At 44.7% G+C, this 17,702-nt stretch overlaps 1 protein-coding gene across 3 annotated transcripts in view; it reads right to left on the bottom strand.

Annotated features, from left to right (window-relative positions):
* Nucleotides 1-448: 448 nt before the first annotated feature.
* acap3b (ArfGAP with coiled-coil, ankyrin repeat and PH domains 3b) overlaps nt 449-17,702 on the bottom strand; it is an 89,470-nt gene continuing 72,216 nt past the window's right edge. Inside the window, exons 11-26 of one of the 3 annotated variants that reach the window (XM_042088287.1) lie at nt 14,474-14,586; nt 13,884-13,935; nt 13,544-13,644; nt 13,159-13,270; nt 12,521-12,732; nt 11,632-11,701; nt 11,241-11,335; nt 9,897-10,111; nt 9,584-9,676; nt 9,154-9,255; nt 8,656-8,885; nt 7,648-7,757; nt 7,330-7,440; nt 6,777-6,838; nt 2,629-2,687; nt 449-1,630 (exon numbers count right to left, since the gene is read on the bottom strand). In XM_042088287.1, the coding sequence (XP_041944221.1) occupies nt 1,562-1,630; nt 2,629-2,687; nt 6,777-6,838; nt 7,330-7,440; nt 7,648-7,757; nt 8,656-8,885; nt 9,154-9,255; nt 9,584-9,676; nt 9,897-10,111; nt 11,241-11,335; nt 11,632-11,701; nt 12,521-12,732; nt 13,159-13,270; nt 13,544-13,644; nt 13,884-13,935; nt 14,474-14,586 (1,806 nt within the window). In that variant the 3' untranslated portion in view covers nt 449-1,561. Of the gene's footprint in view, nt 1,631-2,628; nt 2,688-3,362; nt 6,839-7,329; nt 7,441-7,647; nt 7,758-8,655; nt 8,886-9,153; nt 9,256-9,583; nt 9,677-9,896; nt 10,112-11,240; nt 11,336-11,631; nt 11,702-12,520; nt 12,733-13,158; nt 13,271-13,543; nt 13,645-13,883; nt 13,936-14,473; nt 14,587-17,702 lie in introns of those variants that run through there. The other 2 variants (XM_042088288.1, XM_042088289.1) reach the window with 2 other exon arrangements.

The raw sequence follows: 17,702 nt of genomic DNA, 5'->3' as shown, positions 1-17,702 counted from the left end.
CCAAAATGAATTCTGCACATATTTAAATAGTATTTCTCCATAGAGGAAGAGTCCAGGTGCTAAGATGACCTATCTGAAGTCCAGATTTGGTCAAATTAGGTGCATAATGGAATGAAAAGCATGACTAAGGATACCCATACTGTTGAGCAACTGAAATCCTTTATCGGTGAGTAATGGGACAACATTTCATTCTCAAAACTGTAGCAAATGGTCTCCTCAGTTCCTAAACATTTACAGAATTGTGTTAAATGAAGAGGTGAAGCAGTACAGTGGTAAACATGCTCCCGTCCCAACTTTTTTTGAAACACGTTGCTGGCATCAAATTCAAAATTAACATATACTTTCCATGAAAGAGTCCAAGAGTACTTTCCATGAAAAATTCATGTTCAACATTGCATATGTTGTCTATGTCCTTTTTGCTGCTAAATATGGGTTTATGAGACTTGTATATTGTGACATTCTGTTTTTATTTGCATTTTACACAACGTCCCAACTTTTTCTGTTTTGGGGTTGTATGTTTTACCACGTCTGTCCGCTGTCCACTTGGAATAAATTGCGGACCACTAGTGGTCCCCAGACCACACTTTCAGAAACACTGTCTTACATCACACATTCACCCAAGAACCTTTGATTTTAGGTATAGTTTGCAGAGTTGACATCACACAGTGGGTAATTTGCATTCTTATCTGATACATATACTGTGCAAAGGACAGGAATATATTGGCAAAGACCACTAGAGGGCGCACACACTCAACTCAGAGCCAAAGGGATCTGCTTCAATTCAAAGAACTATCACATATAATGTTATGAGGGACACACATCAAGACTCCAGTTCGGTAGTTAAATCAGATGGACATTCCCAGACTTCACCTCTGTTCAGGGATGGTAAATAACTAACTAAAAATATAGTAAGGAAAATCATCCCAAACACGGGTGTATTTCGACACTTTGACTCTGTGTCTTAACTTTATGTTCTCATTATTAGACAAAAAACAGTTTACATTTTTAATATCATGTTTAAGAAAAAGTAACATGTCCATGTGCAATATATAAATCCTATACAATCTTAAATCTTATCACAGGAGTTTGCAATAATAAAATATTGAGTGCATCACTGAAAAGAAAACTAGAAATCCTAATAGTAATTTTAGGACAGTAATTAGTTTAGTATCACTGATTGCTGTGCATTACCCTTATTTAGTTACAAGAATGTAGAGAAATTATGAAGTGAAGGTCCTGATCTGTTTGCAAACATACACACACACACACACACACACACACAAACCTCACATGTCCCATGATCTGTGATGTAGGTCAGACGCATAAAACTCAGACTCTCTTGTGTTGTCTTACGTCTCTTCACCAGTTATTTTTAAACAGTCACCCACATATCCCAAGACTCCAATCAGTTCTTCATGTAACAATTGAGGGACACTGAAAGGTGCGTTTTTTGGGTGGTTTCCATGCCAACAGTCCTCAAATGTAATAAAGGTGTCTAAACACGGTCGGCTACTCGGGGGCTGGGGCATCCTGGGAGATCTGGAAGGCAGGTTCGTCCTATTCAGCTTTTGGGGGAGGTGAGTCGCCAGGTCCGAAAACTCCCCAGGGAGGCGAGGGGGTGAGGTGACATCTGCAACAGAGACATTGGTGATGGAAGAGCTCAGGTGAGTGGGAGAGATCAGGTGAGTGGGAGAGATCAGGGAGAGATCATGTGAGTGGGAGAGATCATGTGAGTGGGAGAGATCAGGTGAGTAGGAGAGAACAGGGAGAGATCATGTGAGTGGGAGAGATCAGGTGAGTGGGAGAGATCAGGTGAGTGGAAGAGATCAGATGAGTAGGAGAGATCAGGGAGAGATCAGGTGAGTGGGAGAGATCAGGGAGAGATCATGTGAGTGGGAGAGATCAGGTGAGTGGGAGAGATCAGGTGAGTAGGAGAGATCAGGGAGAGATCAGGTGAGTGGGAGAGATCAGGTGAGTGGAAGAGATCAGGGAGAGATCAGGTGAGTGGGAGAGATCAGGTGAGTGGAAGAGATCAGGTGAGTGGGAGAGATCAGGTGAGTGGAAGAGATCAGATGAGTAGGAGAGATCAGGGAGAGATCAGGTGAGTGGGAGAGATCAGGGAGAGATCAGGTGAGTGGGAGAGATCAGGGAGAGATCAGGTGAGTAGGAGAGATCACGTGAGTGGAAGAGATCAGGTGAGTAGGAGAGATCAGGTAAGTGGGAGAGATCAGGTGAGTGGGAGAGATCAGGTGAGTGGGAGAGATTGGATAGACCTCCAGGAAAGACCATGGTGCAGCTAGAAATGGAAAGATCTCAGTAAAGTGCAAAAACCTGTGAAGCCTTTTTAAAATATTCACCTACCTGTCAAGGTTTCATATATTTTCATATATTGAGGTGACGGTCATATCCCAGTCAAATTGTTTATTTCTACCCTTGCATTGACATGTATGTTAGTCTGAGGCAGCTAAAAAGTTCTCACTGAATGATTGTAGGCCTATTGAAGCAAAGGGAAACCTGGCACCATAAAACAACACACCAGCAGAGTCCCACTCCCATTCTTATTCCCAGCCCCAATCCCAATGCCACACCAAAACCCAATCCAGACGCCAACAGGGAAATGCCACTCACTCGGTCCCGGAAATCCTTCCGCTTTACGTTCGGTGGAGAGACGGGACTTCCTGTGTTAGCTGTACAAAACAACAAGGGTAAGTGTGAAGTTGTCGCATAAGAGTTTAAGAGTGCAGCACGCACATCCAAGTAGTTGAGTACTGGGTGCTGGACAGGAAGGCACAAGCAAGTAGAAGAACGTTGAGTCCGCACACCAGAATCTGCTCCTTAGAGTTTTTTTATTTGTAGTCTATATCACCACGTATCATGACGTTTCGGGCCCCAGTCTGATGAAGGGCTGGGGCCCGAAACGTCACGTGGTGATATAGACTACAAATAAAAAAAACTCTAAGGAGCAGATTCAAGTGTGAAGTTGTCTCCATCATCATCCCCCTGTCTGTCAAATACAACTGGGACATCTTGCTCTGTGTGAAGTGTGTCCTGTCACTGCATGATGTATAGCAGTATAACCTTCATTCAGAGGGCCCAGACCAATACAATTTAAAACAGCTCAGTGGTCTTATATAGAGTGTCTTGTCTGTCCATATGAAGAGCTCTATTCCAAAACACTGTCAAGTGTCAATCCATTTTTGAAAAAAATAATAAGTCATGTTATTTAATTGTGTATTTTCGGTAATATCAATAAAAGTGAAGTTGCGTTGTTTTGATTGAGTAAAAATAAATAAAATAACAAAAACCCAGTTCCACTGAAATTACTTCAAACAACAACAACAACAAAAAAAAAAACACACACACACAAAAAGATTTATGAAAATGCATTAAAATGGTTGATTTTGAAAAAAGAGCTCTTTTTGTGACATTTGAAGATGCTAGTGAGTGACAATGAATGGTTTCATAATGTCACCCTTTAAAAAAACAGCAATGACAAGTTCCTGAGTGTTGTGTCTTCTTGAGATGATTGCTCCCACCATAGATATTATAAATATATTTATAATAGCTATGGCTTCCACCACCGTTATCCCCACAGAGTATAGAAATGACAGAAGCAGCATTCACCCAAAGCCCAGTGGAGAGATTTGGAAACCCAGATTCAGAATGAGAGAAAAGAAGCAGACTGTGACAGAGGAGTTTCTTTTTTGTTTTTATTTGGAGTTTTTGTTCTTTCTCAGCGTCTCCAGGACTGAGGGAAAGGTGTGCAGAAGGTTTCAGTTGAGTGTGAATTACACAAAATGTCTCCAAAACACAGACAATCATCTAACAAGTAAAAGAGAGACTGTCCAGTCAGGTTGAGGAGAGTGCAGAAACAGGAAACAGTTGAGCAGTTAAAAGTGGACAGAGGTTTTTTTTTTTTATCATATTTACAGCATGTTAATGGAAGCTCGCTTCACACCCAAAGACACAACACTTAACACTTTTAATGGACTGGTCCTTCACAGTGACATTGTGCTCACTGTCAGGAAAGACACTGTAATGGTTCAGCCTATCCACTTTTATGGTATCAGTCAATACCACTGTGGATGGCAACACTCTCTAAAGAAATCTAATCAATTTCGACCACAGTACAAGGACAAAAGCTCTTTAAGAGTCACTTAATTACATTTTTAGTGTATTAAATATTTTTTGGGGTGAAATGAAAACATTTCAGGTGATTAATGACCAAAACGAACCACACAGATTTAAGAAAGGCCAAATGATTTTGTATTTTCTTTTCAGGGAGTTGGAAACTAGTGGAGGTAGTTTAATTCACTGTCTAGAAAATGAATAATATCTATAAAATATGGATGTGCTATATCTCATAGTGAGAATGTTTCTGTTTTTACCATCATCAAACACCATCTATTGACGTATGTCGTTCTACTAATGACCAGATGTTCTGCTAAGCTTTCATAGAAGTAGAGTAATGAGTTTAAGCATAAAGTTAACAATAACAGTCAACTAGAAATCAGCTGGAATCATGGCAAAGGAAATCATGCAGTTTAACTGGATGGTAAGTTTCTGCGTTGTTGACAGAAATGGTCATGCATATAAAACAGTCAGCCGAGAAAGGAGATGTTCACTATAAACTCAAACGGAACAATCTGGTCTGCTCAGAGAACAGCATGCTAAATTATATTGTTGAAGTTCCGTTGCTACTAATGGGTTTCGCTGATGTGTATGTGGAGTTAGACAGCCTCTTACAATGATAAATCATAAAGCATAGGCCTACACAACCTACAGAGTGTTGAGTATGAAATATATCACCAGGAGACAGTCTGACAGTGTGGAGTATCATAACAGGGTACATCCACCCAGGCAATGCAAGAAAATACTGAGAAACGTGTGTCAAATGTATATAAAAACACTAAATGCCGTCAGGCATAAGCATTCAAGGGGCATAAAAATATGTAAATATTTATCTTATCACCACGTGACAAGTAAATATGTAAACCGCATCATCATCACGACTATCTCTATAAATAAATTAGACCATCTCTAATTTTTATACATCTCTAATTTTTAAACATCTCTAATTGGAGCTCTCGTGCTGTATTCGTAGTTGAGGAGGACTCTGCAGGAACGAAGCACCATGCCAGTCTACTGTGTGCTGTCAATGCAAGGCCAATAGAAAATAGACCTATTCAATGCAAAACATTATTTGATATGGAAAGGAAAACAAACAAACAAACAAACAGACAAAAGAAATCACAGGAACACAGCTGTTCTGCACATGTCAGTGACCATTGCACGAGTCCTCTGGGTAGAAAAACTAAACAAATATAAATAAAAACATCATGACATGACACAAACCATTCTTCTAACCACATACAAATGAAATGATAAAAAAATAATATCAATATAATACTGTATGAAGGAAAAGTGCACACAGTTGCATTACAAAAAAAAAAAACGATGCTTCCATGTTCTAGCATTTTGTTGTGAAATTATAGCATCCTTCTGCATGCTCTCTCTCTCTCTCACGCTCTCTCTCTCTCACGCTCTCTCTCTCTTTTTCTCTCTCTTAGATAGGTCTCATGAGCGGGAGTTCCTGACCGCGCATGCAGCCTTCTGATTGGCTACTGAAGGCTCTCCCAGCTCTCCATGAGGCCTAGCTACAGCTGCAGCTACTTTAGCCACTCTGGGTTTTCGGCGTGAGGATTCCGGACCCTCGCAACGACACACACACACCACCGCGACAACGCCACTGGACATCATATGACATCATGCCACTGATAACAGCTATACAGTTAGAACAGTTTCACAGGTTTTCAACACCCCCACCCACTAAAGGGGGGGAGGCTACTTTGAGTAACAGTCTTTTTTTTTTTTGGGGGGGGGGGGGGGGGGTGAGTATCTTCTCCCTATGGCCTGAGGGGTGGACCTGTGTGTGTGTGTGTGTGTGTGTGTCAATCAACACACAATCAACGCAATAGACTCAATAGGCTCACACACTCATGTGATGTGATGTGAGGTCAAGTGGGGCCATTTCTGGAGGGGCTTTGGAGGACTGTCTCAGCCTCTCCTGTTAACACAAATACAATCTGCCTCATTTAATACTGTTTTTCACAAGAGGCTATTGACCTCAGGGTCATTTTAGAATAATACTGTTAGGAAATACTTCTAAATCAGACTGATCGTTTGCTTGTTCTCAGATGCTAACGTTACCTACAGTACATACATGAAAGCAGGAATGCAAACTCTGAACCCAAGAGCCAGCTCCTGTAACTGTTTTTTTAAGGACTATATCACAGCCTAAGCTCCACAGCTGGGCAGCACTGCATAATGACAAGGGACGGGTCAGTCCCAGCCCATACACACACACACACACACACACTCCAGGACAGATGAGTGTGTTACAGCGATTTGGCTGACAGGCCTGGCTGACAGAGCTAGGAGTACAGGTGTCTCTCTGCCAGCCGATCTCATAGGTGCCACTCCCAATATTGTTTGGGTTCCTTGCCAGTCAACGTGAGGCTACTTTTACAGCCTTGGGCTCAAGGAGAGTGTGATCTCCCTTCAGCTAATGTTGTACGGATTTACAAAAAATTGTGGACAGAATCTAATGTTTTGCCCCCTCAATCTCCACCCCACTGGGCCTCGACCCCCCACCCCACCTAGTGTCGCCCCCCAGTGGCTGGGCCGATACTAGCACTCGTCTATGGTGAGGCAGATGAACTCCTGAATGCATTTCCTGTACTGCTGTTCTGTGGGGCTACTGCTATGGTAGTGACCTGGGTGGCCGATGGGTCCGTCCGACTCCCGCATCTCCTCGTTCATCCGCGCTAATCGCAACCTGGAGGGGGTGTTGAGAGAGACAAGAGATGATGGTCAATGATTAAGAGAGAGGTAAAAAAATCATGAGTCATAATGTGTATGTGTGTGTGTGTGTGTGTGTGTGTGTGTGTGTGTATGTGTATGTGTATGTGTATGTGTGTGTGTGTGTGTGTGTGTGTGTACTGTATGTATGTGTGTGTGTGTGTGTATGTGTATGTGTATGTGTGTGTGTATGTGTGTGTGTGTGTGTGTGTGTGTGTGTGTGTATGTGTATGTGTATGTGTGTGTGTGTGTGTGTGTGTGTGTATGTGTATGTGTGTGTATGTGTGTGTGTGTGTGTGTGTATGTGTATGTGTATGTGTATGTGTGTATGTGTATGTGTGTGTATGTGTGTGTGTGTGTGTGTGTGTGTGTGTGTCTCTGTGGAGTTTATGTAGAGGATGACTGGTGCCTGTGTGTGTGGGAGTCTGTGTGTGTGTGTACTGGTGAGCCGTGTGGAGAGTAACTCACAGGGTGACGATGTCTGCGTTAGCCGCCTGCACAGCGATGCTCAGGGGGTCCTGGCCGTCTTCATCTACCTCAGTCTGCGAAGCTCCTCGCTTCAGGAATAAAGACACCTGCCTGCAGATTTACATTCACACACACACACACACACACACACACACATAGTCAAATCTGACAGCCAAGGGACACTCAAATTTGAAATGGATTTTAAGTTATTTGACTGAAAGAAGTCCTATTCCCAGACTGTGTGTGTGTCTGTGTGTGTGTGTATATGTGTGTAGTGTGTATGTGTGCATGTGTGTGTAGTGTGTATGTGTGTCTCACCCTGTGTGGCCAAGGCATGTGGCATGGTGCAGGGGTCCTCTTCCCCTCATGTCCCTCTGGTTCACATCAGCACTGTTCTGCAACAGGAACTCACACGCTACCAGAGAACCCTGAGACAGAGAGAGAGAGAGAGAGATGGAGAGAGAGGAAAGGAGAGAGAGAGGGAGAGAAGGAAGAGAGAGAGGGAGAGACAGAGAGATAGAGAGAGAGGGAAGAGAAAACAGAGAGGGAGAGACAGAGAGAGAGATAGAGAGAGAGAGAAGAGAGAGAAAGAAAGGGAGATATGGATAGGGGAGAGATAGAGACAGAGTGCTATTAGATGAATAAATCTATTACATAACAGAATGTGAGTCCCTGTGTCCCAGCATGTTCTCATGTAAGTAGCTGTGGGCCGCATTGTGCAGTCTGATTCTTCCACTGAGTCTGCACGCCTGTGCTCTGAATCTGGGCATCTTCATTGGCGCTTTTCCTTGCTGCACATGTGTAGACTTTCTTCAGTCTACACATGTGATTTCGGGCATTTGTGAATCTGCATTTGAATGACTATGATTTCACGTCTCTTTATAGTGAATCAGTCTGCACATTTCATATGATTTCACATCTCTTTATAGTGAATCAGTCTGCACATTTGACATGATTTCACATCTCTTTATAGTGAATCAGTCTGCACATTTCATATGATTTCACATCTCTTTATAGTGAATCAGTCTGCACATTTGATATGATTTCACATCTCTTTATAGTGAATCAGTCTGCACATTTGACATGATTTCATGTCTCTTTATACTGAATCAGTCTGCACATTTGACATGATTTCACATCTCTTTATAGTGAATCAGTCTGCACATTTGACATGATTTCACATCTCTTTATAGTGAATTTGTCTGCACATTTTTGTGGTAAATCTATTCTATTCTAATAGTTCTGTGACTCTGCATGTCCTGTGTTTGTAAGGTGGCCTGTACATGCTCAGTGCTGGATTATGGATTATGTGGTGTCTATTCTCACCCCCGTCACGGCATAGATGAGCGCGCTCTTGCCATCGTCCTCCTCGCTGACCGCGTTGACGTCGGCGCGGTGTGCCAACGCTTCGGCCATGGCGGGCAGGTTCCGCATGAGCGAGGCTTTCAGCAGGAGCGCCCCCGGGTGGAGGTCACGGCTGTCCTCGGGGTCCGACGCCTCCGACGGCTCCATCTCCGCCTCCGCCTCGCCGCTCGACTCCTCAGACTCTTCACACTCTGGGGGTCAGAGGTCGAGGTGGAAATGGGCAGGGGAAGGGAGGGGGGTGGAGATTGTTGACATGTTTATTCAGGTGTTTTGGAGGTCAACACAAACATGTCAATCAAATTCAAACAAATGCTAGTTTGACTGCTGAATATGACCATATTTTACTTTTTAATCCATGTCTGATCTTTATCATGTTCAGTCTTTTGGTCTAGAGACCCATCCTTCCTGTTTAGGTGTTCTCTGATTGACAGGGAAGCCTCTCCTGCGTTGCGTACTCACCCTCCTCGGTGACGCTGTCCACGATGGAGCCGAACACCAGGATATCGGTGCTGCCGTCGGTGCTGCCGCCGAGCCCACTGTCACTGCTGAGACCTGCGGGGCCAACGAGCGCCAAGCCAAGGACACGTCACTCACACACCGCTTCACAAACACCAACATGCTCAACACCAGTAAATCAAGCCAGGGACATGTTATACGATACACCACACACACACACACACACACACACACACACACACACACACACACACACACACACACACACACACACACACACACCGCTTTGTACACACCAACATGCTCAACACCAATAACTCAAGTCACAACATGCTCAACACCAATAACTCAAGTCATGTCAGGGTCACGTCACTCACACACTAATACACCAACATACTCAAAAATCTCCAAAACTCCACTCTGTCAGACTTACTGCGAGGTCCAGCTCCGTTGTCGAAGTAGGAGAAGAGCGAGTCCAGCTCGTCTGGGCAGAAGAGAGAGTCTCGGCGAAACTTTGCTGCTGCAGCTGGAACACATGATGATTTACAGTAATACCATCAGACAGATATATGAACATGTTTAATAATTGATGATTTATATCAGATAGATATATGAACATGTTTAATAATTGAATATTCTCACAAAGGGACAAAAGGAGCTTTGTTTGTATAACTGTTTCAACAGGAGCAGGTGTGGCATTAGAAAGGCCAAAGGTGAAAGGTTGAGAGTAGAGTTAGAGTTAGTACCTGCGGATAGGTTGCCTGGCGACACACTGCCGGCGTCGTGGCGGTATTTCCGGCGTGTTTTTGGCGCTCGGACGGAGCTGTGTTGTCTGCGGCACTTCTTGGCATTCCAGTGATGCGACTTCCTATCGGCCTCAACGAGCGCCTCCGAGCCACACATCTTCTTCAGGAACTTCCTCTCCACGTACTTGGCCTTGATCCAGGCCTCCTTCTCCTGCCTGCAGGAACCAAACACACCACACTCAGTACCAGAACCCAACAGGAACCACAGATGGAGAACTGAAGAGTTACTAAAGAGTACATAAAACCTTTAACCTTAGTACAAAAAACCTTTAGTGCATCTACCAGCACACAACTGGAGAACCGCAAATGGAGATTCCAAAAGCTATATGGTACCTCCAAAAAGCCTTTGGTACATCTACAAGCACCTGACCAAAATAAGAAACACTTCGCCCTCAGCTCCATAACACCAGCGCCGCACAAAGACCTACACAGCAAGTGAACTGAGTGAATTTAGCCTCTTGATAGGTTCCACTTCCCACTGCACAGCACTGAGAGTTGTGCACGTCAGACACTTCAGCCTGTAAGTGGCTGTGAACTCACAAATTTGACACGGTCTAATTCTGTACCGAGTATGTTCTCTCTCTCTCTCTCTCTCTCTCTCTCTTTCTCTCTCTCTCCACAGTACATACCAGCCCTAACTGAGTTACGCTCTGAGAACATTGGTACCACAAGCAGTCCTGTTCTGAAACGAGGACAGCAGGGACCAACCAGGACAAAAACACATACAAGTCTGACTGAAGTGGCGCTCTGGCTTCTCTAGGTACAGGGGCAGAATGAGGATTCCCTGTCCATTGCATTACCACTTACTCTTACTTATCGAACATCCCACGATGGCCTCTGCTGTACTGGACATGTCACCACAGACACCATCACAGCAGGGGATCATCGGTAACAAGCATGGGATTTATTGCGAGTGCACATTTGAGTAGCATCCATTCAGCAGCTCTAGAGCCATAATGGAGGCTGCTTTAAGTAGCATCCACAGCTTAGCTCTTGAGCCAAAATGGAGGCTGCTTTGAGTAGCATCCACAGAGTAGCTCTTGACCCGAAATAAAGGCTGCTTTGAGTAGCATCCACAGAGTATCTCTAGAGCCATAATGAGGGCTACTTAGAGTAGCATCCATAGAGTAGCTCTAGAGCCGTAATGGCGGCTGCTTTGAGTAGCATCCATAGAGTAGCTCTAGAGCCGTAAAGGCTGCTGCTTTGAGTAGCATCCATAGAGTAGCACTAGAGCCGTAATGGCGGCTGCTGATGGTATAGACGTGGCAGCTGCCCCAGTCTCACCGTGAGCTGGATGGGCCTGGCTTCTTCAGTCCTCTCTCCTCACACGTTCCCTCGTAGATGTGATTGATGACGGCGTTACCAAGCTCACACATCAGCTGCGCATCACACACGGAAGACACACACACACACACACACACACATAGGCCTGCATTAAAAAGACATCTATGCCCCCCCACACATTCGCACATAAAGTGAATTATACCTAATGTTTGTGTTATCTTCAGGTGGGATGTATTAAACTACACATGAAACTACACGGTTAGATTTATACTCATATATTGCAACACCTCACCATGTCATTTCAGTATGTGTGTGGTGTATTACTGTGGTTAGGGGGTTTGACTGTGAGTGTTTTTTCCTGAAGGCTTGAAAGAAAAGAGCCTGAACCCACCTTGAGGAGCTCAGGTTCCCATGAGTCCAGTGTGAGGGACCGCACCTTAGAACAGTGGACCCCTAAACTCCTGCACAAACACACACACACACACACACAAAGACACATGAGTGGACAAACATCTGAGGACAGCACAATCTTTGCATAGTGTTTTATTGACCAGATAATGTCTGCACAAGTACAGCAATCGCATATGTGCAGTGTTCCCTGGAAAATAACCCATGGCTAAGGTGCTAATGCTAACCCACGGCTAAGGTGCTATTAGCAATGCTAACATCACCACTGCAATGGTCTCATACCAATTTAGATTTACTAAAGTAATACTAATAATTCAACTTCCACTACTCCTCAACAGCACTACTAGTATGCAATCCTGTGTGTGTGATTCTCTGTAAATCCTAATCTGAGTGTATCTACTGTACCTCAGTGTGTGGAGCAGGTGGGGAGGATTTAATCTCATTAGCCGTCTACTGCCTTTAATCTCTACAGGGGCTGACAGGGCTAAAACACGCTTTATGCGTGACGTGTGTGTATCAGTAAACGTGAGTCTGTAAGTGTATGTGTGTGGGCATGCAAGCATGTGTGTGTGTGTGTGTGTGAGAGTCCTATGTAACGTCAGAGGGCCAGGTGTCTAACAGATGCTGGAAGAGTGTGTGTGTGTGTGTGTCTGTGTGTGTGTGTGTGTGACAGACGTACTTGATACACTGGGTACTATTGTGATTTGTCAGGTGTGCACTTGTATAAGAACGCGTATAACTCCACTCACTCCATCACATGCTTGCATATGTGTGTGTGAGGGAGAGTGTGTGTGTGTGTGTGAGAAAGAGAGAGAGAGTGTAAGATTGTGTGTATCTGAGTGTGTGTGTGTGTGTGTGCGCGTGTTTCCTACCTGTGTATGCCTGAGCACTCTATACACAGCAGCACGCCCATGTTGATGCTGGCCCAGCGAGGATCAGCCTGGCCGCAGTCAGCACACAGCTCGTTGCCTGGCAACGACTGCACCCGCTGCAGGATGGTCTCGACGCCCCTGACGCTGCGCTCACGTGACTCGCTCGCCGACTCAATGCTGCTAGTTGACGGAGATGCCGTGCGGTCCAGTCGCTATGGAGACAGACAGACAGAGTGAGTCTGGTTCAGTTAGAGATTTGCTGATCTAGCTGGTCAACCATCATAGGGTGGTCAAACAAGCTGGTCAACCAGCAAACCACCATTAGCTGGTCAGGCTGTTTTTTTCAGCAGGGCTGTGTCTGAATTGTGTAAAGCACTGAATGTAGTAGCTACACTGATGGAAACTGTGATATACCAGGGTGTGGTTTGCTGTGACTGAGTTGACTGATTGTGATTGAGTGACTGATTGAGACTGAGTAACTGATTGTGACTGAGTTGACTGATTGTGACTGAGTGACTGATTGTGACTGACTGTGACTGAGTTGTGCTGTAGTTGTGTGATGTGGTTTGTTGACTGTGACTGAGCTGACTTGTGTTCAAATCTTCCACTGTTGGTGGAGTATGGCGCTGCGCTCTGACCTCGATGTAGTAGTTATCGGAGATCTCTCTGTAGGCGGAGGCGATGCTGGCCTGGACAGCCTGGATCCACGCCTGACGCAGCTTCTCTGATTCAGCTTGCAGCATACAGCTCCTGCAGTAGAGGGGGTGGAGTGTGAGGAGAAGAGTCGAATGCTATAAAACATACACAGACACACATATACCCCTCCACACACACACTATGCAGAGAGGCATCTATACACATACAGAGGCCCCCACCAACCATGCACGCACGTGCACACACTCACAAACAAACTCACAAGCAACCATATACACACAGATAAATCGCCCTACACATCAACTCACACACAAATTCACAAAAAGCACAATCACACACACACATACACACTCCTAAATCAGTGCTTACTTTGTTGGAGACACCACCTCGAAGCAGAACCTCCTCTCAATGTCCTCACAGGGCTTCACTGAGCACAGCCTGAGGTCCTCCACCACCACTGTCAAAACATCCTGCAGCACAAACAACCAAGATATTAGCTTTACACACACACACACACACACACACACACACACACACACACACACACACACACACACACACACACATAAAGCTATTATAGTTTTTTGGTCTTTATTAGCTGGATTGAGACTGATACTTGCAACACACACACACACACACACACACACACACACACAAAAACGCTTAGAGTCTTTTGGTCTTTATTAGCTGGATTGAGACCGATACTTGCCTTTAGTTTCTTCTGATAGACCAGCTGGCTGTTCTGTATTGAAAACCACCGTCTGGAGAGACAGGGAGAGGAGCATCGTCACATATTGATGATATTATCCAAGATAGAGGAGAACTTTTGCGAATGTTTATATGGATTTGCTATCTACTTCACACATTCACTGAAAGTCCAGGAGTCCTGTAGTCTAGTCTGATTGGAGCTAGGGTAGATTAGATATACTGTGCTGATGTCTTTCTCATGTACTCAGGCTAAAAATGGTCTCCATGCCAGAGAACAGCTGATCTGTTTAACCACTACAGACAGAGAGAACATTGACTCACTGTCATGCTGGAATGGGATACAAACATAAACAAATGCATAGCACACACGAGTGAGAGGGAGAGAGGGAGAGAGAGAGAGAGAGAAAGAGAGAAACACACACACTCACACAGAAGGGTGTGCAACAGCACTGTTGTTTATGATCACAAAACTTACTGTATATACCCTCATACAGTAATACAAGACAGAGCTGAGCACAGTCCTTGCTAAATCTACAATGATTCTATATTCTACATGACCAAACTAAAACTGCCTCTGCTGGCTCTCCTTACCTGTTCCACGTCTTGAAGGCGTTGCTGGCCCTCTTGAACAGGTACCCCTCCATCACCACCCCGTTTGGGGCGTCCACGTTGAACTCCGCCTTCGAGTCATCATAGGAGAAATCCTGCAGGAGACACAAACACCTTCACAGTCAGACAAACCGGAGCAGATTACAGCATCATCACACACACACACACACATTAAACACTAAAAATGAAAACAAAGTTATCACAGATATACAGTCTCCAGTTCTCTGGGTGATTACCTTCAACACTCACTCTGCAGAAACAGGGTAATACAACTCTAAGAAGAAGCAAATCTTTGAACAACACATTTTTCCAATGCAGAAAGCCTTCCATCAACTACTTGCATGTTTCAAATAAGGTGACGTCTGCAACAGTCATAATGACAAGGACTAAGGAACATTTAAAACTTGAAAATGTTGCATCTTTCAAGGTTCAAGGTGTCAGATCTGGACACACACTGGCAAGGATCAGGTCTAACAGTAACTTCTCAGCCAACGGACCAACTCTGCAATTGCATAACACATGACAACAGACCAACTCTACAACTGTATAACACATAACAGACCAACTCTACAACTGCATAACATGCATATACAAAAGTCTCCATCTCTTGGGCCGCAGCTGAAGTGCCCTTGAGCAAGGCACCTAACCCCTCACTGCTCCCCGAGCACCGCCGTTGTAGCAGGCAGCACACTGCTCCGGGATTAGTGTGTGCTTCACCTCACTGTGTGTTCACTGTGTGCTGTTTGTGTTTCACTAATTCACCGATTGGGTTAAATGCAGAGACCAAATTTCCCTCACGGGATCACAAAAGTATATATACTTAAATACATACTTAAATACTAGATGACTCATCCAATCAGAAACACATCTAGCAGTCTTAATCTTCAAAAGGACATGACTCACTTCACTGACTGTAAATATGTTATGTAGTCATTGACACCTCTTCTAGCAACTGACACTAGTACACCTGCGTCAGACCTGGGCCAAATCCAGGCCAGATGAGACATCTTCCTCTGCAGCTAACTGAACCGCATGCAGGTCTCCCACCTAGTGCTGCACAACAACACATGCAATCAGGCGTGACATCATGAGATCTGAGACAGAGTGGTTCGCTAGTGGAAACGCTGGTGACGCACCAGTGAAAGAAGACAAACATTTCTCCGACCATACGTTCACATAGGCACACGTGTGGCTGAAAGTCTTCACATCAAGACCAGTCCAGCAAATCCTAAGGCAACCTTAAAATATCTAAAACTATCATAGCCTATAAATAAATAATGGACTTTGTACATTTATAAAGCTTTTTTTTATTTGAAGTACTTTCTATTGACATATTGCAATAGCCTGAGCAAACCGTTATCTTCCAAGAAATTAACGTGGTGTCAAACTTATTAACTTGGAAAGGGCTAAACAAAGTAAAAATATCAATTTCTGTGCGTGTTTTTTATTTATTTATTATATCCTGCAATAAAAAGTGCAACGGGAATATAATTGGTTTATCTCTGTACTGTTCCTTCAAAAGCACACCTTTATCGCAAGTTTAGAAAGCATAGGCTTTAGGCTACATCAAAACAACAACATGAACATTTAACCAGCATAATGGTAAAGATTCATGGCTGCTACTAAAACAAATCGGGAATCTCTGCATTCGGTATCGGGTTATCAAGAGAAACTGCTCAATTTTAAGAAGACAGTTCCTGTAAACTCACCAGATGATAATCCAACCTTCCGAAAATCTTCATTTTAAAAAAGTTAGTATGCAGACGCATTAAGTAAGTTTTCAAAATAGTCTACTATTGTGAAAGAAAACGTGAAAGCGCATCCGACGCTCTTCTTTTCTCTCCCTCAAAATCCCAGTGTCATTTCCAAGGTGGCAACTGACTGACTGACTCCAAAAACAGCGCGAGTGGACTCCCACCGAAAACCTCTGGCTCGTGCTGCGTGATCCTCCACCGCCACCTGATTGCGCCTTGTGTCGCGCGGGACACGCGCAGCGCAGCTTATACACGCGATTAGCATACAGCTGTCGCCTCGTGTGCAACAGCTCTCTTGTGTGCCGCCGTGACCCGCGCCTCAACACACACCGCAAACATTATTTCACACACAGGGGCTGCCCGGCACACACCGCCTGCCCCGCGAATTTACGAGCGCCCCCCGTGCCCAGTGACACTCCCCTGCCCCGAAGCACGGTCCCCGCCCGCACGGGCTCAGCGGGGGAAGTTCACTTTTGGAGTAGCCGGCGTCCATCTGTCTGACAGTCCACAAAACAATACCTGCTTAATCAAGCAGATATTATTGCCCTGGACGATCCCCCACACATCCATTTTTTACATCTGAGAGAGAACAATTGGCATGTTCACATCACGAACTAAGAGAGATCAGTGTTACAAATTTCTTACAGATTCTGACAGTGCTTGTGAATGGAACTAGACTGGACTACACTAGAACTGGACTACACTAGAACTGTATGTCTGTCATTTTCTCACCATTTTGACCATTGGGGCAAACTAGAGTGCCATGAGTGACAAGCTAGAGTGCCATGCCCAACCTATATCCTCCTCTGAATTTCACAGGAGGATATAGATTGGGCATGGCACTTTAACTTGTCTAGTCTGAATTATATGTTACCCATATAGATGGTCCTTGAGTTTCAAAGACAAAAAATGGACTAGAACAGACCACATGGCAAATGTTAATCTTATATCAACAGTCAATGCACGCACACACACGCACACACACGCACACACAAGCACACACACACACACACACACACACACACACACACACACACATGAAGCAAACATGAAGCAAATAACTACACATAGATACACACACACATGCACACAGCTGCCAGGCCACACTGAACATACCATAACTCAAGCAAATCCCAAGAGTGCCACAATCAAGTTACGCCTGCATAAAGGACTGTGTGTGTGTGTGAAGCAGATGCTCTGCAGGGCTGGTGTGTGAGGATGTCTGAAACAGCCGGGATGGTCGTAGATCTGCCACCCCACACCCTAAATGACAGCGAATGAGCGCGGGATAGAAAGTGTATACTTTTTTGATCCCGTGAGGGAAATTTGGTCTCTGCATTTAACCCAGTTGGTGGGTTAGTGAAACACACTCAGCACACAGTGAACACACAGTGATGTGAAGCACACACTAATCCCGGCGCAGTGAGGTGCCTGCTACAACGGCGGCCCTCAGGGAG

Source organism: Alosa sapidissima, chromosome 4 (genome assembly GCF_018492685.1).
Source record: "Alosa sapidissima isolate fAloSap1 chromosome 4, fAloSap1.pri, whole genome shotgun sequence".
Taxonomy (NCBI): Eukaryota; Metazoa; Chordata; class Actinopteri; order Clupeiformes; family Clupeidae; genus Alosa; species Alosa sapidissima.
This window is presented reverse-complemented; position numbering and strand designations above follow the sequence as displayed.